At 44.4% G+C, this 24,413-nt stretch overlaps 1 protein-coding gene across 2 annotated transcripts in view; it reads right to left on the reverse strand.

Moving 5' to 3' along the window:
- Nucleotides 1-24,413, reverse strand: part of AFG1L (AFG1 like ATPase) — a 141,523-nt gene that overhangs the window by 108,977 nt on the left and 8,133 nt on the right. For both annotated transcript variants that reach the window (XR_004645173.1, XM_034765920.1), the window contains exon 2: nucleotides 17,342-17,565. Coding sequence is in view for 1 of the 2 variants with exons in the window: in XM_034765920.1 (XP_034621811.1) it covers nucleotides 17,342-17,565 (224 nt within the window). In the remaining variant the exon portion in view is untranslated. The remainder of the gene's footprint in view (nucleotides 1-17,341; nucleotides 17,566-24,413) is intronic.

Here is a 24,413-nt window from a genome sequence, read left to right on the forward strand (position 1 = left end):
GTTTGTACAGGAATTATTCCTTGTATTAATTTTTCCCCTTGTTGTTGCCCAAAACCTGATCTCTCACCTTCTTTCTCCCTCCCACTGCCCTTCTTCACCATTTTAAAAAATGGCACCTGTTCCATCCTGAATTTTAGAGAACAAAGGCATTTACTTTTGACTGGTTATTGATAAAATGTTAGAAAATATAGTGTTAGAGAATACATTCTAAAAAAATAGTACGGCAGTCAGGTCATACAATCCACACTACATCAGTGTCCTGTGCTCAGGTGGAGGTAGGGAGAAGAAAACAGAGGTAGAATCCACATCTGCTTTTCAATACTTTGGCTTGTTGGGTTAGGCTGAGAGGCCCATGCAGAGTACTACATCTGAATAGGGATGTCCCTTTTGTCCTATTGAGAGTTCTCAATGAAACTTAAATGGAGATACTCTGTGACCCCCTCCTGAACATTGTTAGGGATGGTAGCCTTGTTTCTTTCCCCACCATAGGAGGCTTTCCCATGGTACACCTCTACCCCGATATAACACGACCCAATATAACACGAATTTGGATATAACGCGGTAAAGCAGCACTCTGGGGGGGCGGGGCTGCGCGCTCCGGCGGATCAAAGCAAGTTCAATATAACACGGGTTCACCTATAACGCGGTAAGATTTTTTGGCTCCCGAGGACAGTGTTATATCGGGGTAGAGGTGTACTCTGTGATGAGCTCAGCTGGCATTATTGCAATAAATTGGCTAGCAGCATATGTGCCTGGACGGCTTCAGGATGACAGTAGCAGCTGGTTCTCTGTGCCTTTATCACCCTCAGGAAAAAGTTATCAACAAAAGTGACCTCTGCCTGTGAAAATATTGCCAATATTCACTGCTTTTCTCCCATACCCACAGGCACCTAGCTTTTAAAGCTTATGTGCAACAGAAGCCCACCCTTTTCTCCCCAGAAGGCTAGCCCATGCTCACAATGGTTTAAGCTGCAGAGTGGTTCTGTACACAGCCTCCCCAAAGCAAAAGTGACCATTAGCATTTGTTAAAAATATTTATGGGAATAATGCAAGGGAGTTTTGAGACTTATCTTTCCCTTTTCTATTGTGACTGCAAATCTAAGGGTGTATCTTTTTGTTGTAATCATCAGCCTCCTGCATGGTGGCCTTGAGAGGTCCTGCCTCCATGCCTGCTGAACGTCTGACTCCAATCTGGAGGAGAAAGAAGAGGATTCAGGAGGATATGTTTGGCAAGCTCCTCCAATCCTCCATGGACTCGGCCCATGAAAATAGGGCTTGTAGGGCCATGATCACAGAGAAGGTATGAGAATGGAGAGATCAGTTGCTGTAGGAGATGGAAAAGGACTGAGAGGCACATCAGGAAATGCACCAGGATATAATGGATCTGCTCAGGTAACAAACACAAATGTTGTAGAGCACCGTTGACTTACATGCTCACGGAATACTGACTCCATGGACTTTCCAGTCCCTGGAGAACTCCTTGGTCAATGGTCCCTACACTCCACAATGCAACAGATGGCATCAGGGTGTGCACCTATACCCCTACCACGCCACACTGGGGGAAAACAAGGAGAACCACAGTTACACATAAACAGACCTGTGGAAACCACAGGATCAGACAATACTTGTTTCATTTCATATTGGACTAGGGGTTTTAAAGTATGGTTCACCCTGTTACACTTTTGCTAGATTGTTTTTACTGAGGCCTGGTCTACACTACGGGTTTAGGTCGACTTTAGCAGCGTTAAACCGAATTAAGCCTGGACACGTCCACACATCGAGGCCCTTTATTTCGATTTAAAGGGCCCTTTAAACCGGTTTCTTTACACCACCTCCGACGAGGGGATTAGCGATAAAACCGGCCTTTGCGGGTCGGAATTGGGGTAGTGTGGACGGAATTCGATGTTATTGGCCTCTGGGAGCTATCCCACAGTGCTTCATTGTGACCGCTCTGGACAGCGCTCTCAACTCAGATGCACTGACCAGGTAGACAGGAAAAGACCCGCGAAGGTTTGAATTTCATTTCCTGTTTGCCCAGCGTGGAGAGCACAGGTGACCACGCAGAGCTCATCAGCACAGGTAACCGTGATGGAGTCCTCCCAGGATCGCAAAAGAGCTCCAGCATGGACCGAACGGGAGGTACGAGATCTGCTCGCCATATGGGGAGATGAAGCAGTGATAGCTGAATTCCGTAGCAGTAAAAGAAATGGAAAAGTATTAGAAAAGATCTCCAAGGCCATGAAGGACCGAGGCCATAACAGGGACACACAGCAGTGCCGCGTGAAAATTAAGGAGCTACGGCAAGCCTACCACAAAGCCAGAGAAGCAAACGGAAGGTCCGGGGCAGAGCCGCAAACTTGCCGCTACTACGCGGAGCTGCATGCGATCCTAGGCGGTGCAGCCACCACTACCCCAACCGTGTGCTATGACTCTCTCACTGGAGAAACACACAGGGAAGACGGTTCGGGGAACGAGGAAGATGACGATGGAGGTACTGTAGGTAGCTCACAGCAGCAAGGAAGCGGAGAAACCGGTTTCCCCAACAGCCAGGATATGTTTGTGACCCTGGACCTGGAACCAGTAACCCCCGAACTCACCCAAGACCCTCAGGGCACACAGGAGACCTCTGGTGAGTGTAACTTTGTAAATATTTGTAAACATTACAAAAAAAAAAGCAAGCAAGTCTGTTAACGTGTATGGGGATGGAGCGGAAATCCTCCAGGGACATCTCCAGAAAGCTCTCCTGGTTGAAATGGGGTGATTTTATTAAGGGGGACATTCAGAGGCGCCCGTTCCTGCTCTTCTGACCAGAAATGTTCCCCGCTGTTAACCACGCGGTGGGGGGAGGGGTGAAGTGATCATCCCAGAGAATCGTGTGTGTGTGTGTGTGGGGGGGGTGGTTTACTTGTGTTTGTGCCGCATGTTAACCGGGAAACCGCAGCCCCCTCCTTTTACATTGAAACCCCATTTTAAATGGACAACCCAATTCATCCTTGATATGGGAAATGCGCTGCTGTTTGCAACCTTTCCCGCATGTTAAGAAGGTTAAAAAAGCCAAAACACTGTGGCCTACGATGGCTGCCTGCAAGCCGAAATATGCGACCTTGTAATGAAAGAGTGTACCCATTGTTCCCTAAAATGTGTCTTTTTTAACCACCTCTCCCTTCTCCTCCGCCAGCTGCGAATGTTTCTCCTTCGCAGAGGCTCGTGAACATTAGAAAGAGAAAACGTAAGACGAGGGACGAGATGTTCACGGAGCTGCAGATGTCCGCCCAGGCTGATAGAGCACAGCAGAATGCGTGGAGGCAGTCAATGTCGGAGATGAGAAAAGCCCAATATGAACGAGAGGAGAGGTGGCGGGCTGAATCGCGGGAAGAACAGAGCAAGTGGCGGGCTGAAGACGATAGGTGGCGTCAGCTTGCAGACAGACGGCAAGAGGCAATGCTCCGTCTGCTGGAGCATCAAACTGATATGCTCGAGCGTATGGTTGAGTTGCAGGAAAGGCAGCAGGAGCAGAGACCGCCGCTACAGCCCCTGTGTAACCAACAGCCCTCCTCCCCAAGTTCCATAGCCTCCTCACCAAGACGCCCAAGAACACGGTGGGGGGGCCTCCGTCCACCCAGTCACTCCACCCCAGATGATCGCCCAAGCATCAGAAGGCTGGCCTTCAATAAGAGTTAAAGTTTTAAAATGCAGTGTGTCCTTTTCCATCCCTCCTCCCCCACCCATCCCAGGCTACCTTGGCAATTATCCCCCTACCTCTGTAAGGAACTAATAAAGAATGCATGAATGTGAAAAAACAATGACTTTATTGCCTCTGCAAGCGGGAGGGGAGGGGAGGGGAGGGGAGGGTGGGGTGGGGTGGTTGGTTTACAGGGAAGTAGAGTGAACCGGGTCGGGGGGGGGGGGTTGGAGGGTTCATCAAGGAGAAACAAACAGAAGTTTCACACAGTAGCCTGGCCAGTCACAAAACTCGTTTTCAAAGCTTCTCTGATGCGCACCGCGCCCTGCTGTGCTCCTCTAACCGCCCTGGTGTCTGGCTGCGCGTAATCAGCGGCCAGGCGAGTTGCCTCAACCTCCCACCCCGCCATAAATGTCTCCCCCTTACTCTCACAGATATTGTGGAGCGCACAGCAAGCAGCAATAACAATGGGGATATTCTTTTCGCTGAGGTCTGAGCGAGTCAGTAAGCTGCGCCAGCGCGCTTTTAAACGTCCAAATGCACATTCCACCACCATTCGGCACTTGCTCAGCCTGTAGTTGAACAGGTCCTGACTCCTGTCCAGGCTGCCTGTGTACGGCTTCATGAGCCATGGCATTAAGGGGTAGGCTGGGTCCCCAAGGATCACGATAGGCATTTCAACATCCCCAATGGTCACTTTCTGGTCCGGGAAGAAAGTCCCTTCCTCCAGCTTTCGAAACAGAGCAGAGTTCCTGAAGACGCGAGCATCATGTACCTTTCCCGGCCATCCCACGTTGATGTTGGTGAAACGTCCCTTGTGATCCACCAGGGCTTGCAGCAGCATTGAAAAGTACCCCTTGCGGTTTACGTAGTCGGTGGCTTGGTGCTCCGGTGACAAGATAGGGATATGGGTTCCGTCTATGGCCCCGCCACAGTTTGGGAATCCCATTTCAGCAAAACCATCCACTATTGACTGCACGTTGCCCAGAGTCACTACCCTTGCTATCACCAGGTCTTTCATTGCCCTGGCAAATTGGATCACAGCAGCCCCCACCGTAGATTTGCCCACTCCAAATTGATTCCCGACTGACCGGTAGCTGTCTGGCGTTGCAAGCTTCCACAGGGCTATCGCCACTCGCTTCTCAACTGTGAGGGCTGCTCTCATCTTGGTATCCTGGCATTTCAGGGCAGGGGAAAGCAAGTCACAAAGTTCCATGAAAGTGGCCTTACGCATGCGAAAGTTTCGCAGCCACTGGGAATCGTCCCATACCTGCAGCACGATGCGATCCCACCAGTCTGTGCTTGTTTCCCGGGCCCAGAATCAGCGTTCCACGGCATCAACCTGCCCCAGTGACACCATGACATTGCTGAGGCCTGTGCCTTGTGAGAGGTCTATGTCCATGTCAATTTCCTCATCACTCTCGTCGCCGCGCTGCAATCGCCTCCTCGCCTGGTCTGGGTTTCGCCTTGGCATGTTCTGGCTCTGCATATACTCCAGGACAATGCGCGTGGTGTTCATAGTGCTCATAATTGCCGCGGTGATCTGAGCGGGCTCCATGATCCCAGTGCTAGCTATGGTGCCTGGTCAGAAAAAAGGCGCGAAAGTAGTATCTGATGGACCAGGAGAAGGAGGGCGGGAGGGAGGGAGGGAGGGAGGGCCGAGTGACGACATGGCGTACAGGTACAGGAACAGGGAGAAACACAAACAACTGTCACACAGAATGGTCCCCCCAAAGATTAAACTGGAAACCCTGGGTTTAGCAGGCCGTTGGTTTCACGGAGGAAGGGGAAGCAAATGAATACAGAGCAAATCTATTTTTTTACATCTTAAGACGACGGTGCAGCGTGACTGATAGCCCTCGGCATCTTTCTGGGTGCTTGGCAGCAAATACGGGGCGGTGTATGACGATGGTCTTCAGGCCTATTGCACAATCGGCTGCTCAGGGAAGACTCTGCTAACGTACGATGACCCGACTTGTAATAGGATGGCTAACAGTCGTAATACACCATTTACTGCCAAAAGGCAAGCCCCACGGCTGCCAGCACCCAGATCGCCGATGAAGGCTACCAGTCTACTGCATCGTCTACCGCCAAAAGGCAGTTAGCAGCTGCTGCTGTGTAGCAATGCAGTCCCACGTCTGCCGGCACCCAGAGGACATATGGTGACGGTGAGCTCAGCTGAGCTGAGCGGGCTCCATGTTGTCTGCACAGGTAACCCAGGTAAAAAGGCGCGAATCTATTGTCTGCCGTTGCTGTGACGGGGGAGGGAGGGGCCTGACGACATGTACCCAGAACCGCACGCAACACTGTTTTGCATCATCCGGGCATTGGGATCTCAACCCAGAATTCCAAGGGGCGGCAGAGACTGCGGGAACTGTGGGATAGCTGTGGGATAGCTACCCATAGTGCAATGCACCGGAAGTCGACGCTAGCCTCGTACTGTGGACGCGGTCCGCCGACTAGAGCACCTAGAGCATTTTATTGTGTGGACACACACAATCGGCTGTATACAACCGATTTCAATAAAACCGGCTTCTATAAATTCGAACTAATTTCGTAGTGTAGACATACCCTGAGTTTTTTCAACATTACTTTTGTTGGCTATCGGTTTGCAAACCATAGAGTTCAATTTTTTAAAACTCTGCATATCTTATTATAGGCAATAAACAACTCAGTCATAAGTTTAAACAAAGCATTACAGATATTATAGCTGGAGGCAACAACCCTTCATATTAAATAATGTACACTGAATTCATAGAGACACACAATCCATGCCACCCTCTCCATTTTAAGTAGTTTACACTAAGCATTACAGATTCCAAAATGGGAGAGACAGTAACCCATTCCTGAACGCTGGTTCATAAAATGTTCATCAGACAATGTTACTGTGCCTGACTGCTACAACAGTCTTTTAAGCCTCCCTCAGTGATGCAGCTCTGTGCTGAGCTCTTCTAATAGTTCATGTGTCTGGCTGTTCAAATTCAGCAGACAGCCAATCCACCTCACTCCTCCACCACAGGATAACTTTTCTCCCTTCACTTCAGATATTGTGCAATCAACAACACGCAGCTATAACAATGCCTCGCTGAAATCCAGTGTAGTTGGCAAACATCTCCAACGACTCCTCAATCTACCAAAAACACCTTCAATTGTCATTCCACTCCTGCTGAGCCAGTCGCTGAATCTTTCCTTGGTGCTGTAGAGGTGGCCAATGTATGGCTTCATGAGCCAGGGGAAGGCTGGGGCACCCACAATCACTCTTGGCATTTCAATATCCCCAATTTGAATGCACTAGTTGGGATGAATGTCTCTGTTTGCAACTTTTTGAATAGTCTCGTGTTCTTAAAGATGTGAGCATCATGCACCTTCCCCAATATCAGTCAAGCGTCCTGCTGATCCACCTGTCCTTGCATAACCATTGAAAAGTAACCTTTTCTGTTAATATACTCAGTGGTGACATGGGCTTGTGCCAGAATAGGGATATGTGTGCTGTGTATCGCCCTACTGCAGTTTGGGAAACCCATTGCTGCAAAACCATCCAATATTTCATGCATGTTGCCAACAGTCACAATCCTGTGTAGCAGGAGACGATTAATGGGCTTGCACATTTGTGTGATGATAGCCCCCACTGTGGTCTTTCCAACCCCAAAATGTTTGTCCACTGACCAGTAGTAATTTGTGGTTGCAAGTTTCCAGAGTGTGATCGCCACGCACTTCTCTACTGTCAGTGAAGCTCTCATTTTGGCATCCCAGCACAAGACAGCTGGGGCAAGCTCAGCACATACCTTTTTGCACCCAAAAGTTCTGAATCCATCACTCATCATCCCACACCTGTGATATGATGAAATCCCACTAGTCAGTGCTTGTTTCTTAGGTGGCAAAGTGGTGATCACCATGAGGAGCTGCTCTGTAAGCAACCAGGCATTGTCCCCCCACTGTATCCAATCAGCATGGAGTTATTGAGCCCAAACATCTCTGCAACTTCCTCATTACACTCCCAGTTGTAGCACTATTCATTCAAGCTCTGCAAACACAGGAGAATCATGCATCTTGTACTAGCAGCTCTCATGAGAATTCTGCTGAGCTGTGTAGAGTCTATGCTTCTGCCAGAGAGATAAGAGAAACCTAAAATGGCATGCAGGACTGTGGGAGATTTAAAAAACTGTTCCAGTACTATGGGATGGAATAGGTATCACAGTTCAGAGCAACTGCATCTGTATTTCCCTAGTAGTCCAGCAAAGGCAACCATACTCAGGCTTCTGGCTCCACAGCTGTTGCCTTTCTTGGGTGGAAACCCAAGTCTCTCTCCCTCCCGACTGGGCTATTTCCAGGCTGAACAGTTCCCTGCCTTCTTTGTGTTATGCCCAGCATAAGACCTAAGCATTGGCATTGGCCTAATCAAGCCTGCTTTGCTTCTTCCCTTCAGAGTTGACACACGGTGTAACTGCCAACATTTATAAGTTACCACACACCACTGCTTATGAAAGCTTATTTTATTATTAAGGTAAAAGCACTACAGACAAAATATGAACAACAATAAAGTAACTTACATGCACGGTAATAAGCTTACTACAGATCACCCCAACTATCTTTGGCAGCTGAGTCGTTCAAACCCCCAAAAGGGGTCTCATTTGTGGTCATTAGTTCATAACAGCCCTAGCTCAAAACTAGGACATCATGAAAATTTAGTCCCTCATTTGTACAGTTTGGAGATCTTTGAACTGGAGATTTCAAGAGCAGGTAATCAATAGATAATCAGTTTCTTTCCTCAAGGTGTAGCTTCAAAGGGAGGGATTCAATGTGGGTTATATGCATTCCACTCACCCCAAGTAATTCCCAGGAAATCCATTTCACACACATTGTCCCAAAAAGTCCTTTGAAATTCCACACATCTCCCAGAGATTGCATTAATCCTGTCTTCTTGCTAAAGGAAATTCCATACAATCCCACAACAGTACATAAACATTGCATTTTTAATGCAATTGACCCCAAGTTATTAAATGCAATTCAATAAGGTTTAACTCAATCCCAAAAGATTTGCTCAAGATATTGCAGGATATTGTCATATCTGTCACACTAGGCATTATGTAGGTGTTAAGTGTTAGTTTTATAATTTTCTTTAAATGACACCTCAAAAGCAAAGAGGTTAAGGCATACCACAAAAGCTGACCTGCAGAAGGAATGGTCAAAAATCCAATATGCTCCCAAAAACCTCCCCAAGAGATGCAGTCAGTACATTACCCTACAGTCTTAACTATCAGAGGGGTAGCCGTGTTAATCTGAATTTGTAAAAAGCAACAGAGGATCCTGTGGCACCTTTAAGACTAACAGAAGAATTGGGAGCATAAGCTTTCATGGGTAAGAACCTCACTTCAGATGCAAGAAGTGAGGTTCTTACCCACGAAAGCTTATGCTCCCAATTCTTCTGTTAGTCTTAACTATTTCCTTCTTTAAACCCTGTGACATCCAGCCCTGTGATAGATTGCTAATTCCTACTCCTCTGCAATATCCATAAAATACATTATACTTACGATACCACATAATGCATAGAATCACTGGAACAGGCACATAGTGGGGGACACATTTTTTTTTTTTCCTTTTTTAAGTTGCTTTGAAAAAGTTTTGAAAATTGTTTTATATTCTTTACAATATTAATTTTTCCACAGGAGAGGTAGAATTTCAAACTATGTTCCCATACCAAATTAAGTTAATTTTGTTCTCTGCTACTGAGATCCTTTTTAAAAAGTAATTTGTGCCTCTCACAGTGTGTTCTACGCTGGTTCAGACTGGATTTTTTTCTATTCCTTTTTTAATGTCTCTGATTAATCACTATTCTTTCCCAAGTGTTAATACGTTCAGAATCTTTCATTTCAGTCTGAGAACTCTCCATTCTTTCTTGAGTATTTTTAAAAGGGTCTGACAATTTTTTCTGTCTTGGATACTACAGTACTTGATAGGTGCCTTAGAAATACCTAACTGCCAATTTTAAACATATTTGCATCATAATGTATTTGCCAATATTAAATTATTAGTGTAAATATCCAAAATTTCAGATGCAATTCTCTATATTTATCAATATAGGCAGTATCAAGTTAAAACATATTAGAGAATATTCCTTATTTAAGAGCAGATCAGTCTCTTTCTCTCCCTCTTTTCAGAACTCCTTTTGGTTGCAGCTATATTTGAAGATATTTTCAAGGTCCTGAATCACATTTACTATTGTTCATACCCTATTTCAAAACATGACCTCACTTAGCGTTGAGCTTATTTCGAGTCATTAATATAGTAGCTCAGCAACACTTAAAACGCCCCAGTTGGTGTTTATTCTGAAAACCTGGAGATCTGAAACATTTATACAAACTCTTGTGGCCTTGAGCTAGATATTTTCAGATTCTCTGAATTGAACATACACAAGGCCATTCCTTCATAAAATTAAAGTCATTGTTTAAAATTTGAGGCTAATAATTTTGAAAAATAGGAATTTATTCTATTTGCATTAATAGACTTAATAGTTTTTCTTTTTAACTCAAGTTCATTTTGAACTAATCCAAAACAAGCATATTAAGGACCAGCAAATTGATATCTATATTTTCATAATGGAAATGGCTTTACCCCATATTTTCAGTTTGCTCTTTTTTTAGGAATCGCTCACAAACTGAAAGTTAATGCAAGTTTCCCAGCCAAAATGTTGTTTCAATCATAGATAATAATAAGGTTTGTACTCAACATCTTATGTTTGTCATATTTTAGTGAATAAAGCAATTTGGACCACAGGCAACTGTTAAATTAAATATACAAAAAAACAAAAACAAAATGTGTTGTGCTTAGTACGGTTCATATCTTCAAGAAGCTCGCAAGTTATCTGTGCTGCAGAAATGGGGCCAGATTATTCCCTGATTTCTAATGGTGTTAAACCTGGAGTAAGTCCATGATTTCAAGAGTTACTCCAGATTTCCGCTGCAAGAAGTGAGGGAAGAAGTCAGACCATGAAATAAAGTGATGTTGCTCAGACTAAATGGGATTGTACTATCAACTATTTGTGCCTGTTTCTCTCCTCATCCTCTTCACCACCATTCCCCAGATACATTATCTCAAAAAATGACAGAATCAAAGACAATGATTCCAGTTGGACTGCTGCATATAATTACTTCTTTTAAAAGACCTTGTATTATATTGCTTTTAACCGAAGGCATTTCTTGATAAAAGTAGATCACTTCAGGTTTCTAAGAACATCTTTAAGAACTAAAAAGCTGAACTACATATTAGCACTTTCCAACTCCTGCTAAATAAAAATCCTTTTGTATATAAAAATACTTTAGATAATTTGCAAAAAGCATCTCTGTAATCTAAAATACACTAATTTGTTCAGTTTAATTCCACAATCAATCCTAATTTTCGTATTTCAATAAACAATAAACAAACAAAAAAACAAGTCTGGATTTTAGCATAAAAATAACTGAATACCCTTGCCTAGGTTTACCTTGATCTGTTAACATGTCAACACTACAAATGATCTTTCTTCACTAGGATTTTACCTCATGTTAGTTACTGTGTGTTAGCTAATGGATGGTAAGAACACACCTTTGTTCCTTGTGAAGATGAACCTTTGAAGACAAGATCATACTTGTTAATTACTGGCACAAGAGTTGGCTCCATCTAATCATGAGTTTTTTCAGAGTTATGATACACTAACAATCCCAATCAGACAAACTATTCTAACTCAAACTATATAATAAACCCAGACCAAAACCCAAACAACAGTTCCCATCCCCGTTCAATCTTTTATTTTTTCCTGACAACACTGAGGGAACCTGCAACAGTATTTAAAATCCTGCGCTAAATACACATAGTAGAAAAAACACACATTGCCCGCAAGAACCTTGTCACAAACAGAGATATTATCATAAGTATTGAAATAAATCTATGTCACCACCTGCAACCTAGGCTTGTGCCCTTCCTGGCTGGCCAATACCAGTGGAGAATGCCTTGGCCCACTGCTAATAGTAACAATCAATGCCTCTTTCTGAGACAACACTGAAACAGGTGATAGTCCCAGTGTCAAGAAACACTAGATGCCAGTGACCTCACCATCTACTATTCAGTGTTGAAATTCTTATTCCTGGGCAAGATTTTAATCAAGAACATGACAGTAAACTAAATGTAGCAACACCTGGCCTCCATGGGTATTCAAACGCTACTCAACCTGGCTTAAGTCCAGGTCATGTAACAGAAACAGCACCATTTGCACTGATGGATAACTGTTTCACCTCTGCCATCGCTGAAGAAAAGGTGGTACTATGTGATCTACTCTGCCATCTGACATGGATCATGAGATACTGCTGCCAAGATACATGTGCTGGCAAGAGTCAACAGAAACATACTAAGCTCACTATACTCATTTTCCAGTAGATCCTAAGGAGTTAGAATAGGAGCTCTGTGGGGCTCCACACACCAAGTCTTCTCACTGGTCTTATTTAATATTTCCATTCCACATTAGAGAAACATTTTGAGATGAAACAAGTTGCAACACAAATGATATCCCAGTGACACACAGCTCTATTTACCGTTTTTCATCCAGTGCAGACGGCATTCCCTCCCAGATATCGAAATGGATGAAGGAGACAGAAGCCTGAATTTGGAACAAGTGGCTCAACTGAAACAAGACTGAAGTGAGGCTAACTAAAAGTGTTTTAAAGAACCAGTGAACACCATGGTCTCACACTGCATCAGGGGCATCTGATCAGATTAAGAAAATGTGTAATCATGGGGTCCTACTGGAATCAGCATTGTCACTGAGTAATAAAGTACCAGATGCTGTCACAGGCACCATTTCCAACTAAATGACAACTACAATCATTCTGCTCATACAACAGCTCTACCACAGTATTTCGTGCACCTGTCACCTCAAGGCTAGACTACTGTGGCTCAACCAGAAGCTTCATAAAATGTTCAAAAAGAAGCTTTAACTGTGTAGTCTCCTAAGCAAGATGAGCCAAATGCAGCATATCACTTCTGTTCTCAGCAACACACATCTGCTCCCCCATTCACTACCAGACCCACTTAAAGTTTCTTGTACTGAAGCCGTTAAAAGACATCTACCTTAACAGCTGCAATCATTCAGTATAGTCTAATTAACATAATTAGGTATAAACTCCAGGAGACAGAGGTAAAGCTCTTTCAACAAGACAAGAGGTTCAAAACTCTGGAACAACTGTCCAATGGAGATCAGAGTCCTAACCTCAGGTTATACTGTAAGATTCAACTCTTTTTCCCAAAGAACCACAGCAGAAGATAGCCTGGAAGCATGCTCAAGAGGAGGGAAGACAACTGTCTGCCCTTCTGGACAGTTCTGACTTTTTTTATATATAGTTCTCTGGCCAAATGTTGAGGAACTAACTGGAAGATAAAGAGCTCTTGGAAATGAGCTGACCTCCTCTGGTTTACCAGATTTTTGCTTCTTTAAACTTCACAGATGCAACCATTCTGCAAATGGGCATTATGTCAGCTCTAGAAATGACAAACTGTCTAATGCCACTAGAAATGGTGTGTGTTTTGAAAACACTGAAGAAAACTGACTCCAAAGATCATCCTCACAAAGGCCTGTGATTTTGTTTGCTTTAACTTAAAAACAACTTGAAAATTTAGGTGAAGGAAGATAAATGTGTAGGCACTCCCACATGACCAGGGTTTTTATTTTATTAAAAGATACTTGATACTTCTTCAGTTCATGCATGATCCCTTCACTGTTGTTTGTTAGTTGATTGTCTGCTTTTGAGGTTGTAAGGCCTCTTCATTCTAATCAATAAAAAAAATTAGCACGCCAATATCAAGAAGGCCTGTTAGCAAGGGAAGAAGCCTGAGAATCTGAAATTTCAGCTGTGGTCCAATAGGAAGTAGTTTTCCTCTGCTTCCTGGCTACATCAGGATGCCTATGATACTCTCAGAACATGTTCAGTGTATATTGTGTTAGTTCTCCTCCCCAGATACACTTAGGAAAACATATCCCATACATGACAACTGGACTGTAAGGACTCAGACACTGTGTGCTGGTAGCAGAGAATGCATAATCAGATATTTTCATGGCTATATTCCCCCAACTAACCAGGATTAGCCTACCCAGCAGTGGAACACACTAGGGCTACAAAACTCTTGTGGGCCAGCAGCTAAAGATGTTATTTTTTACAGGATTAACTCCTTAAAATTGAAACCAATTCCATGATTATTATTAAATCAAAATCACTGTATGTAGGCTTATTGTTGTAAGTCAAAATACTACCTTAAGCCTTCTAAGGGTACATCTCATTCCAATTAGACACCTACGGCTAGCCTGTGCCAGCTGACTCAGGCTTGACCTAAGGGGCTATTTCATTCTGGCGTGGGCTGCAGCCTGATCTTTGGGACCCTCACTGGATCCTAGAACCTGGGCTCCAGCCTAAGCCCAAACATTTACACCACAATTAAATATGACCTTACAGCAAAGGTCTCTGACTTTACATGCAAAAAGTGTTTATGAAGAGAAAAGAAAAATAACATCTGACAGCAATGATAGCGGAGTGTATTCTCCAGTAGGAGTACCATGCTATTAAGATGTCAGACTGCCAACCCAGGGAGGGAACAGTTGTCACCCTTCTTGAAGTTGGGTGCTAGCTAAATTGAGGAGGCAAACGTGCCACTGACAGCATAGCCAGTGGGTGGCTGAAGAAATGGCTAAAACAACACAAATAAATGGGCCCCAGTTCCTTGCGCATCCCTCGATCTGTTCTACAGCAGTGGCGTGGAGTTTGATTGACAAGAGGCTGCTAAGAACCTCAGAGGCCAGAAAAAGGATTGCCCTCTCAGTGTGTATCTACAACTGTAGGACACTGATGAGGGACGACTTGATCAATCATTTAATGGAGGAGAAGGCAAGGCCAGCCTGCGACATCCTTGGTCTCTACGAAACAGGATGAAGAAAGGAGATGGAAGCCAAGTAGAGAAATGGAAGCACCATCATGTTAGGAAAAGGAGAAGGTGCGAGAACTGTTTGAGGAATCGGTTTTATCGTCAACAAGGAACGGTCTTCAAAAATCATCTCCTGCAAGTTCAAGTCATCACACATCAAAGTGCTACACCTCCAACTGAACAAGAACAGCACCCTCAAGATTATCCAGATCTATGGTCCCACAAGCACAAGTGAAGATGATGACATGGAAAAATTCTATCAGGAGCTTGAGGAAACCCTCGCTCAAAAATCCACATATATGATTGTGAAGGGAGATGTCAATGCCAAGGTCAGAAGAGGGAAAGAAGGTGAAAAGTTCATTGGAAGGCATGGCATCACAAAACAGACTTCACGGGGAGAGCAACTGGCAACTCTGGTGGAGACTAAATAAATGTTCATTGGTAACACTGGTTTAAGAAGAAGGACAAGAGGAGGTGGATCACGCCCAATGCAAAGAACAAGAATGAGATTGACTATATTCTGATCGATAAGCGGCACAACATACAAAACATCTCAGTAGTGCAATCATTCAACACCGGCACTGATCATCACTTGCTTAGAGCGAGGCTCAACTTCAACGAAAAGATGGAGAAGAAAGCGCTACTTATGGCAAATCAGAGACAGCGGCCAAAAATATTCTACAAGGCAATCCTGAAAGCGAACATTTCCAAGGAAGACTGGAGTATCATTGATCATTGTGATGAGGACTATAAAAACTTTGCTGATAAACTGAGGCAATGCATGAAATTAGCCAAGAAAGAAAGACCAAAAAATGCGAAGGTAAGAATCTCGGAGGAAATGAGGAACTTGCTAGAGAAAAAGAGAAATATGAAGAGAAACGATGGCAACAAACTCAAGTACTCCCTCCTCTGCAAGCTGATAAGAAGAAGACTAAAGGGGAACTTTGAGAAGTACCAAAATGAAAGGCTCTTAAAGATGGCTAAAGATCGCAGAAGCTTCAAAGAATTCAAATGGGAATTGATACTGTACAGGTTGACAATAATGGCGCTGAAGAACAAGGATGGAAAAGCAGTAATTGACAGAACAGGGATGGAAGCAGTCTGCAAAGATTTCTGCACCGAACTGTTCAGATCTCAAATAAATGTCCCACTACCAACATTTCAACGGACCAATGAGCACATACTCCCGGTCCTCATCAGCAAAGTTTGACATGCAGTTTATCAAATGAAGGAAGGAAAAACTCCAGGAAAAGATGGAGTGACGACTGAAATAATAAGAACTGGAGGCCAAGACCTCTGGGAAATTCTTGCTAAGAGGTTTATCTGTTACTTGGAAATGCTTAGCTGGAAAAAGCCCAACACCATTTTGCTGTATAAGAAGGGTGATCGTGAAGACCTAAAGAACTACTGTCCAATATGCCTGCTTTCACATGTTTATAAGCTGTTCACCAAACTAATAACAAACCGACTCTCACAAAGTCTGGACAAGCAGCAGTTAAGAAAGCAGGCAGGTTTTTGAAGGAATTTCAGCACTATGGCCCATATCTTCACTATAAACCAGCTATTGGAGCGCTCAAGGCAATACAAATTCCCTTTATGCATTGCCTTAGTCGACTATGAAAAAGCATTCGACAGCGTAGAGATGAATGCAGTGCTGAAAGTTCTTGCAGAGCAGGGCATCGACACAAACTATATCGAACTATTAAAGGAAGCAAACTCTGACTGCACTATGGATATAACTCTGTTTGACATTCCCCTTCACACCCCAATCAAAAAAGGTATGAAGCAAGGAGACACAGTTTCACCGAAACTTTTCACAGCCTGCCTCAAAATGGTAATGAGGTGAATGAAATGGAAGGGTGGAATTAGTGTCAATGAAGAGCAGTTAAACCACCTCAGATTCGTGGACGATATCATGCTGATTGCTGAAAACACTATCAAACTACAGAAAATGCTGCGAGAACTTGACACAAAAAGCAGCCAAGTTGGACTAAAAATGAACTGCTCTAAAACGAAATTTATACGGCCTGATGCCTTGCCAAAAGCCCAAATAATAGTTAAGGGAGAACAAATTGAAGAAGTCAAGCAATACATTTATCTGGGCCAAGAAATTAACATGCACCACAATCAGGAAGGTGAACTCTCACAAAGAAAGAAAGCTGGTTGGCATGCATTCAATTCTATCAAGGATGTCCTCCAAGAAAAAATCAACATGGCAACACAAGCCAACCTCTTCAACTCAACAGTACTGCCAGCAATATTGTACAGCAGCAAAACATGGGTGCTGATAAAGGTAGAGGAGCAACAACTGACTGTCACAGAGAGGGCAATGGAAAGAAGAATTTGGGGGATTTAAATGCGCAACCAAGTCCCCAATGAAGTGATCAGACAGCAGAGTGGAGTGCAGGACATCGGTGTTGAAAGCAGGTACAGTAAAATGCGATGAGCTGGGCATATAGCTAGGTTCACTGTCAGTCGATGGACTGCAGCTAATTTATGGACAGCCTCTTATTAACTGAAAGCAAAGAACGGAGCTCAATGCAGGAACAAGAGTCTGATTGCAAAACTGGGGCCACAGTTAGTAACAAAGAAAGATTTTTTTTTAAACTTGACAGTATCTCTTTAAACATACCCCTGTAGACAGAACATTTATATAAAAAAAATAAGTTCTGAGGAGAAACATTTAAAGCGGTTTTCTCTTATCACCATAAGCCTCACCTTTGACAGAAGATTGTTCGGACTGATACTGTAGCCTTTAAGGCTCTCATGTAACTTCTGTAAGCATTGTACGACTCTTCGTTGTTGTTCATCATTCTGCAGCTCTTCTGCTTTGATCAGAAAGTCATAGTGTTCTAAAGGTCCACTGCAAACCAACAAGGCCCTAGAGTTAGCATCTGCTAGAGTATTAGCGTCTATGTTCTCAGCTGCCTGAATTGTGTATGCTGTAAAATAAGAAATAATTAACTGTTAATATAAAGGTTCTGAAAGTTGTCTTATTATATTCTTAAACAATATACACAAATTAGTTTGTTTAAAAATGGCTATCTGCTACTTTAAATAAGTAATAACAGAACAGTATAGATTAGCTAAATATGCACAAATATATTATATGTGATCTCTTTGTATTTCTCTAAATAAGCTTTTTTAAAATGTAGTTCAAAACTGGAAGTTGCTTAGTAAAATAATTAATTAATTGAATACACAAAATTAAAAAAAAAACAACAATTAGAGCTGGTCAAAACTTGCAATTTCCATTCCGCAGGAAATTCTATCATTTAGAAATCTGGCTTTGTTCCAAATTGGAACAAAAACAAAAATTTTCAAAACTTCCCACAAAATGATTTATTTTTTAAAAAATTATTCAATTAAATTGAAACATTTCATTCTGATTGACTTTTTTAATTTTATATTTAAACTAAAAATCAAAATGATATGATCCAATAAGATAGAAATGTTGAAACCAAATGTTTTGACCTTATCAAAATACTTTTTTCAAACCAAAATTTTGTTGAACATATTTCTGTGGCAAGTTTTGATTTTGCTGAAACATTTTCTGACAGAAAACAGCATTGTGTCAGAAAAATTTTGACAAAACACTGACAACTAGACAGTTCTCTATATCAGGGAAATCCTCAGTCAGTCTGGATGGTCCACTAGAAATCACCATCACTGGAGGCAAACCCCAACTATTCCTAGATTGGACCTGTGAGTTTGGATCCTGTGAAGTTTTTTCAGAGCTGTCTTCCCTCTACACTATGTGGGGGGAGTCAGTGCTATGGGAGTTTTGATTAAAAGGGAAGCCAGTGCCCCCATCAAACCCACAGAGCCCCAGTTCCTATTGGATACCCCAAGATTATAGAACAAGAAGCAGCATGAAACCTAAATTTATGGAAGGGAAAGTAATCTGGTGCTGTACTGTTCCTGAACACAGGGCTGAAGGCATCTGTAGTAGAGCTCTCCCTTAGTAGACCACAACAGGCTCTCCTTAAAGATGGGGCATCTTTGTGCCTTGGACTTCACCTGTTCTGTCTTGCCAAACAGCAGCAGAAGCGGAAAGTGATAAACCCCCAGGCAGTCTCTTGGGATGGAAAGGAAAAGGCTTCTTCATTTACAGACATGGGAGATAGAGAGCATGTGTAAGTGCCGACAGAGGGTTCTGTGGGAGAAACTGTTCACGGCTGTCCCAAAATAAACATTCAAAGCCGAGGTTTATGAAAGAGGAGCACTAACAGACTTCTCACTCATCCAGTATAAGACTCTGCATTTTGCAGGACTGATCCATATATCATTAGCACTGCCTCTCTACTGTTATCTGTTCTTGAACAGATCCAGAGAAGGGGATTTTTCATTATTCTGAGCAACATATAGCAAATGTACACCAGAATATTCTTCCTACCTTATTCTTATGCTTCTTACTACTTCTTATTCTGTCATTTTGTGCTAATGTCAACAATGCTTTCTTCATTTATGGTATATATCACTTCCCTTTTATTTTCCAGAATGTAGAAATTGGGCTCTGTCCATTTCGCTTCCTGTCTCACCCTCTAATGCTTGTATTATATATCACAGTTCTCTGTGTGTTTTCTCTATTTCCCTCCACGCTCAAAAGTATCCTTCTTAAACTGTGAGGATTACATGTAATATTTCTGATATGGTCATAGCAGAGTGCAAAACCATATCATATTCCCCTAATTTTACATAAAATCTGTGTATTTATACAAAAACAGAATTAGCTTTTTTCACAAGAGTGCTACATTCCAAGCTTGTTTGTTTTGTTATACACTGTCACTCTCTCTTCTTAAATTCACTGCTTTCTAGAGAGCTGTATCAGTATTTTTATTTCTGTTCCTAAAATATATGTATTCACATTTAATCTCATTTTATTGCATGCAGCCAATTTTGCTGCCCTGCTGGCTGTCTACTACTCAAATATTACTGATCAACATGCCAGAAGATATTGATAATGAAATAAAGTGAAAGAAACCTCTTACTAACAGAGAATAAAAAACAAAACCTGAAGTAAACAAGAATACATAAATTTAGGGCTTGAAAAATCCATTTACAAGTACAAAAATTTTCCTGGCAAGCGAGGAACCTAAGAGCAACTTCTGCATCTAATCTTTTGTGATGAAGTTCCTCCTCTGCCTTGGTGGGTTCTGCACTTTCTGGCGGATTTGCTTGCCTCACCAGCTCTTTGGCTATCGTTTTAGAGGCCGTGTTCCGCAGTGGGATGGCTTCTTGGTAATGCGTAGCATAGTCCAAAACAACAGGTATATATTGGTGGCCCCGAGCCATCTTCTCCAGGGGTCCCACTAGGTCCATGGCTATTTGCTCGAAGGGGACCTCTATGATGGGAAGGGGTACTAAAGGTGCCCTCAAGTGGGGACGGGGACTGTGCAGCTGACACTCTGGGCAGGACACACAGTACCTCCACACTTCTTCATGTACTCCGGGCCAGAAGAACTGTCGTAGGCAAGACTTAATACAGCATTCTGGTGTTTTTGAGGTACTAGGTTCTGCTGTACCTTCTGCCCCGTACTGGTGCAATCCGGTACAAGAGATCCTGCTTCATTATGAAGTAGGGTCCTGGTCCACAGGGACCCTGTCTATTTCGGTCACCTCCTTCCTAATGTACCTTGGATCTCCAGCCTGGTCCCGTCCAAAATTTTCTCTCCTGGGGCTAATCTGCCCGAGATCTAGGGGGTCAGTCTCTGTCGCCCCTCCTGATTCAGAGGCATTAGGGAGGGGATCAGACTCGGGTGCTTCTCCCTCCTGGGTGGCCTCCTTTTCAGCTGCTCGGGTTCTCCTACCTACGAGAGCTACCCTCTGGCTTTGGGTCAGTATTCGGGTTCCCAAGGCCTTAGCTGCCCTTCTTTCCCTTTTCATCTTTCTACCCTGCCTGGGAGTGGAGAACAAATCTGGGGATATTTCAGAGAAGATTGGGGGTTGACAGTCTACTGTGGATGTCTCACTAACTTCAGGGTTTCTCCCTTTCTCCAATCCCCCTACCGGGAGTAAGTTTCCAAACCCTGGAAAGTCCCTCCCCATGAGCACCAGGTATGGGAGCTTAGGGACTACACCTGCTGCTACCGCAGTAGTGTTCCCCTGGATTTCAATTTTTACCGGGATGGTGGGGTAATAATTAACTGTCCCGTGGACGCATGTCACCCCCGTGCGCTTTGCCTGCAGCAGCTGACTACGCTTCACAAGCTTCCCTGAAATAAGCATGATAGCATTCCCCGAATCAACCAGTGCCGTGGTTTCTGCCCCATTAAGTTTTACTGGTCTGGTGTACATATGGGGGGTTAGTGCAACCCTCACCAGGTGAATTAGGGAGCATGTGTCTGCCCAGTTCCCCAGGTTATACTGCATAGGCTCCTCAGCATTGGGACACTGTGCAGCTGTGTGTCCCTACTCCCCGCAGGCGTAACATCTGTACGGAGCCCTAGGTATTCCCCGGTCTCTCGGTTTGAGCAGTCTAATGACACTGTCCTCTTCCCTCTCAGTGCTCCAACTATTTGTGGCCTCCAATAGGCCTTCAATCTCTCTCTTTTTCCACCTAGGCCCTACTAGGGGCCCAGTCGCCTGAGCTCTGGGGCTTGGTGCTGCTAGTTTAACCAGGGTGCCTCTTCCTTAAGTGGTCGGGTCAGTTCCTTCACTTCTCTACCAATGCGACAACCTCGTCGTCGGTGGAGGGCTCGTTCTGGCTTACCCAGGCACGAAGGTCTGGCAGTAGTCCCCTCATGTATCGGTCGATGAACAGAACCTCTAGTATCTCTTCCGGACTCTGGGACCCAGTTCTTAACCACTTTCGTGTGAGATGGATGAGATCATATAATTGGGTCCGTGGGGTTTTGTTTTCCTGGTACCTCCACTCATGATATCGCTGGGCCCGCACTGTGGTCGTTACCCCAGATCTGGCCAGGATCTCTGCTTGCAGCTGGGGGTAATCTGCCGCAGCCTCTTCAGACAGGTCATAGTAGGCCTTCTGGGCCTCCCCACACAGGAATGGGGCAAGGATGCCAGACCACTGTTCTTGGGGCCAAGCCTCCCGCAGGGCTGTCCTCTCAAAGACCAGGAGGTACGCCTCTACCTCATCCTCCCGCATCATTTCTGCAGCCAATTGCTGGCCCATATGATCTGCATCCCATCATGGACCCGATTTAGCTCTGTAAGGGTCTTTACATGGTTTACCAGGCTACATCTACACTACAGGGGGGAGTCGATTTAAGATACGCAAATTCAGCTATGTGAATAGCGTAGCTGAATTCGACGTATCGCAGCCGACTTACCCCAATGTGAGGACGGCGGCAAAATTGACCTCTGCGGCTTCCTGTCGACGGCGCTTACTCCCACCTCCGCTGGTGGAGTAAGAGCGTCGATTCGGGGATCGATTGTCGCGTCCCGACGGGACGCGATAAATCAATCCCCGAGAGGTCGATTTCTACCTGCCGATTCAGGCGGGTAGTGTAGACCTAGCCCCAGTTCCCGCAACATAGCATGGTCTTGAAGAGCCTGGTCCATCAGGAAGCGATTAGTCTCTTGCTGCAGCCGCACTGCCTCCTGTTGGGCGGCTGCCTGGACACGGGTAGCCTCCTGCTGGGCAGCCGTGGCTTGTATCGGTGCCCGCACTACGTCATCCATTGTGGTGGGGGAAAAAAATAAGCCCTCTCCCTTTTTAAATTTTTTAAAATATCACCCTCACTTCTTCCGCCGCGCTGTGTACACCAAATCCCACCCCTTACACCTTTTGTGATTAAGTTCCTCCTCTGCCTTGGTGGGTTCTACGCTTTCTGGTGGATTTGCTCACCTCAGAGGTTCACGGCAGTCCTCAGTTTGGTTCCTTTTGTTAGTGGCACAAACCTGCCGTTCACTTGGCTAACCATCACTGGCCAGCATTGGGAAAAAGAGGAGAACAATCCCCGCAGTCTCTGCTGGCCCACCTAATCGGTCGGGGGACAGGCCAGAGACCTTCCCCTCTGGTGGGACCCACAGTCCAGATCAACTCCTCTTATATCAAATAGAGAGTTAAGGGGATGGGTGGAACCCGGGCCCGCCCTCTACTCCAGGTTCCAGCCCAGGGCCCTGTGGATTGCAGCTGTCTATACAGGGCCGGTGCAAGGAAGTTTCGCGCCCTAGGCGAAACTTCCACCTTGCGCCTCCACCCTCAGCCCTGTGACAGCTCCCCACCCCCCACTCCGCCCTGAGGTGCCCCCCCCCCGCGGCAGTTCCCCCCCCAGGGAGCCGTGTGGCAGCTCCCGACCCCAGCTCACCTCTGCTCCACCTCCTCCCCGAGCACACCGCCCCCGCTCTAATTCTCCTCCCCTGCCAGGCTTGCGGTGCCAAACAGCTGATTGGCGCCGCAAGCCTGGGAGGCGCGAGAAGTGGAGCAGCGACGGCGTGCTCGGGGAGGGGGCATAGCAGAGGTGAGCTGGGGTGGGGAGCCCTGTGGCACGGGGAGCCATGCAGCAGCTCCCCACCGCTCCGCCTCCTCCCCAAGCACGCCGCCCCTGCTCTAATTCTCCTCCTCACCACAGGACCTTCCTCCTGATGTCTGGTAATGCTTGTACTTTGTAGTCCTCCAGCAGTATGCCTACTCACTCTCAGCTTCTTGCGGCTCTTACTCCCAGCTCCTCACGCACGCCCCTCACTGACTGAAGTGAGGTCCTTTTTAAACAAAGTGCTCTGATTAGCCTGCCTGTCTTAATTGATTCTAGCAGCTTCTTAATTAGCTCCAGGTGTCCTAATTAGCCTATCTGCCTTAATTTGTTCCAGCAAGTTCTTGATTGTTCTGGAACTGCCCCTGTTACCTTACCCAGGGAAAAGGGACCTGCTTAACCCGGGGCTAGTATATCTGCCTTCTATCACTCTCCTGTAGCCATCTGGCCAGACCCTGTCACACTTTCTCTTTTTACAATATTGTTAATTGTTGCAAATATCACCATTTTTATGTAAACCAAACATAAAACAATGCAGTGATATCGTCCTACATTTGTGATCGACAATTCCAGTCCCTCAGTTTTGCCAACCTACAGTAGGGTGAAAATTAAATAGAACCTTGTCAGTTTTTCCTGCTGCTATTGAGAAACTTGCGGCAGCACCAAAATGATCAATCAGTTTTGATTGGGGCTGTAAAGCAATTTTAAAAATTAATCATGATTAATCGCAGTTAAACAATAATAGAATACTATGTATTTAAATATTTTTGGGTGTTTTCTACATTTTCAAATATATTTATTTCAATTACTACAAAGTGTACAGTGCTGCTCACTTTATATTTATTTTTATTATAAATATTTCCACTGTAAAAAAACAAAATAGTATTTTCAATTCACCTAATATGAGTACTGTAGTGCAATCTCTTTATCATGAAAGTTGAACGTAAAAATGTAGAATTATGTACAAAAAATAACTGCATTCAAAAATAAAACAATGTAAAACTTTAGCGCCTACAAGTCCACCCAGTCCTATTTCTTGTTCAGCCAATCACTCAGAAAAACAAGTTTGTTTACATTTGCAGAAGATAATGCTGCCCACTTCTTGTTCACAATGTCATCTGAAAGTGAGAACAGGTGTTCTCATGGCACTGTTGTAGCCAGCATCGCAAGATATTTACATGCCAGATGTGCTGAAGATTCATATGTCCCTTCATGCTTCAACTACCATTCCAGGGAACATGCATCCATGCTGATGACGGGTTCTGCTCGATAACAATCCAAAGCAGTGCGGACCGACACATGTTCATTTTAATTATTTGAATCAGATGGCACCAGCAGAAGGTTGATTTTCT

The sequence above is a fragment of the Trachemys scripta genome, chromosome 3, assembly GCF_013100865.1.
Source record: "Trachemys scripta elegans isolate TJP31775 chromosome 3, CAS_Tse_1.0, whole genome shotgun sequence".
Classification (NCBI taxonomy): domain Eukaryota; kingdom Metazoa; phylum Chordata; order Testudines; family Emydidae; genus Trachemys; species Trachemys scripta.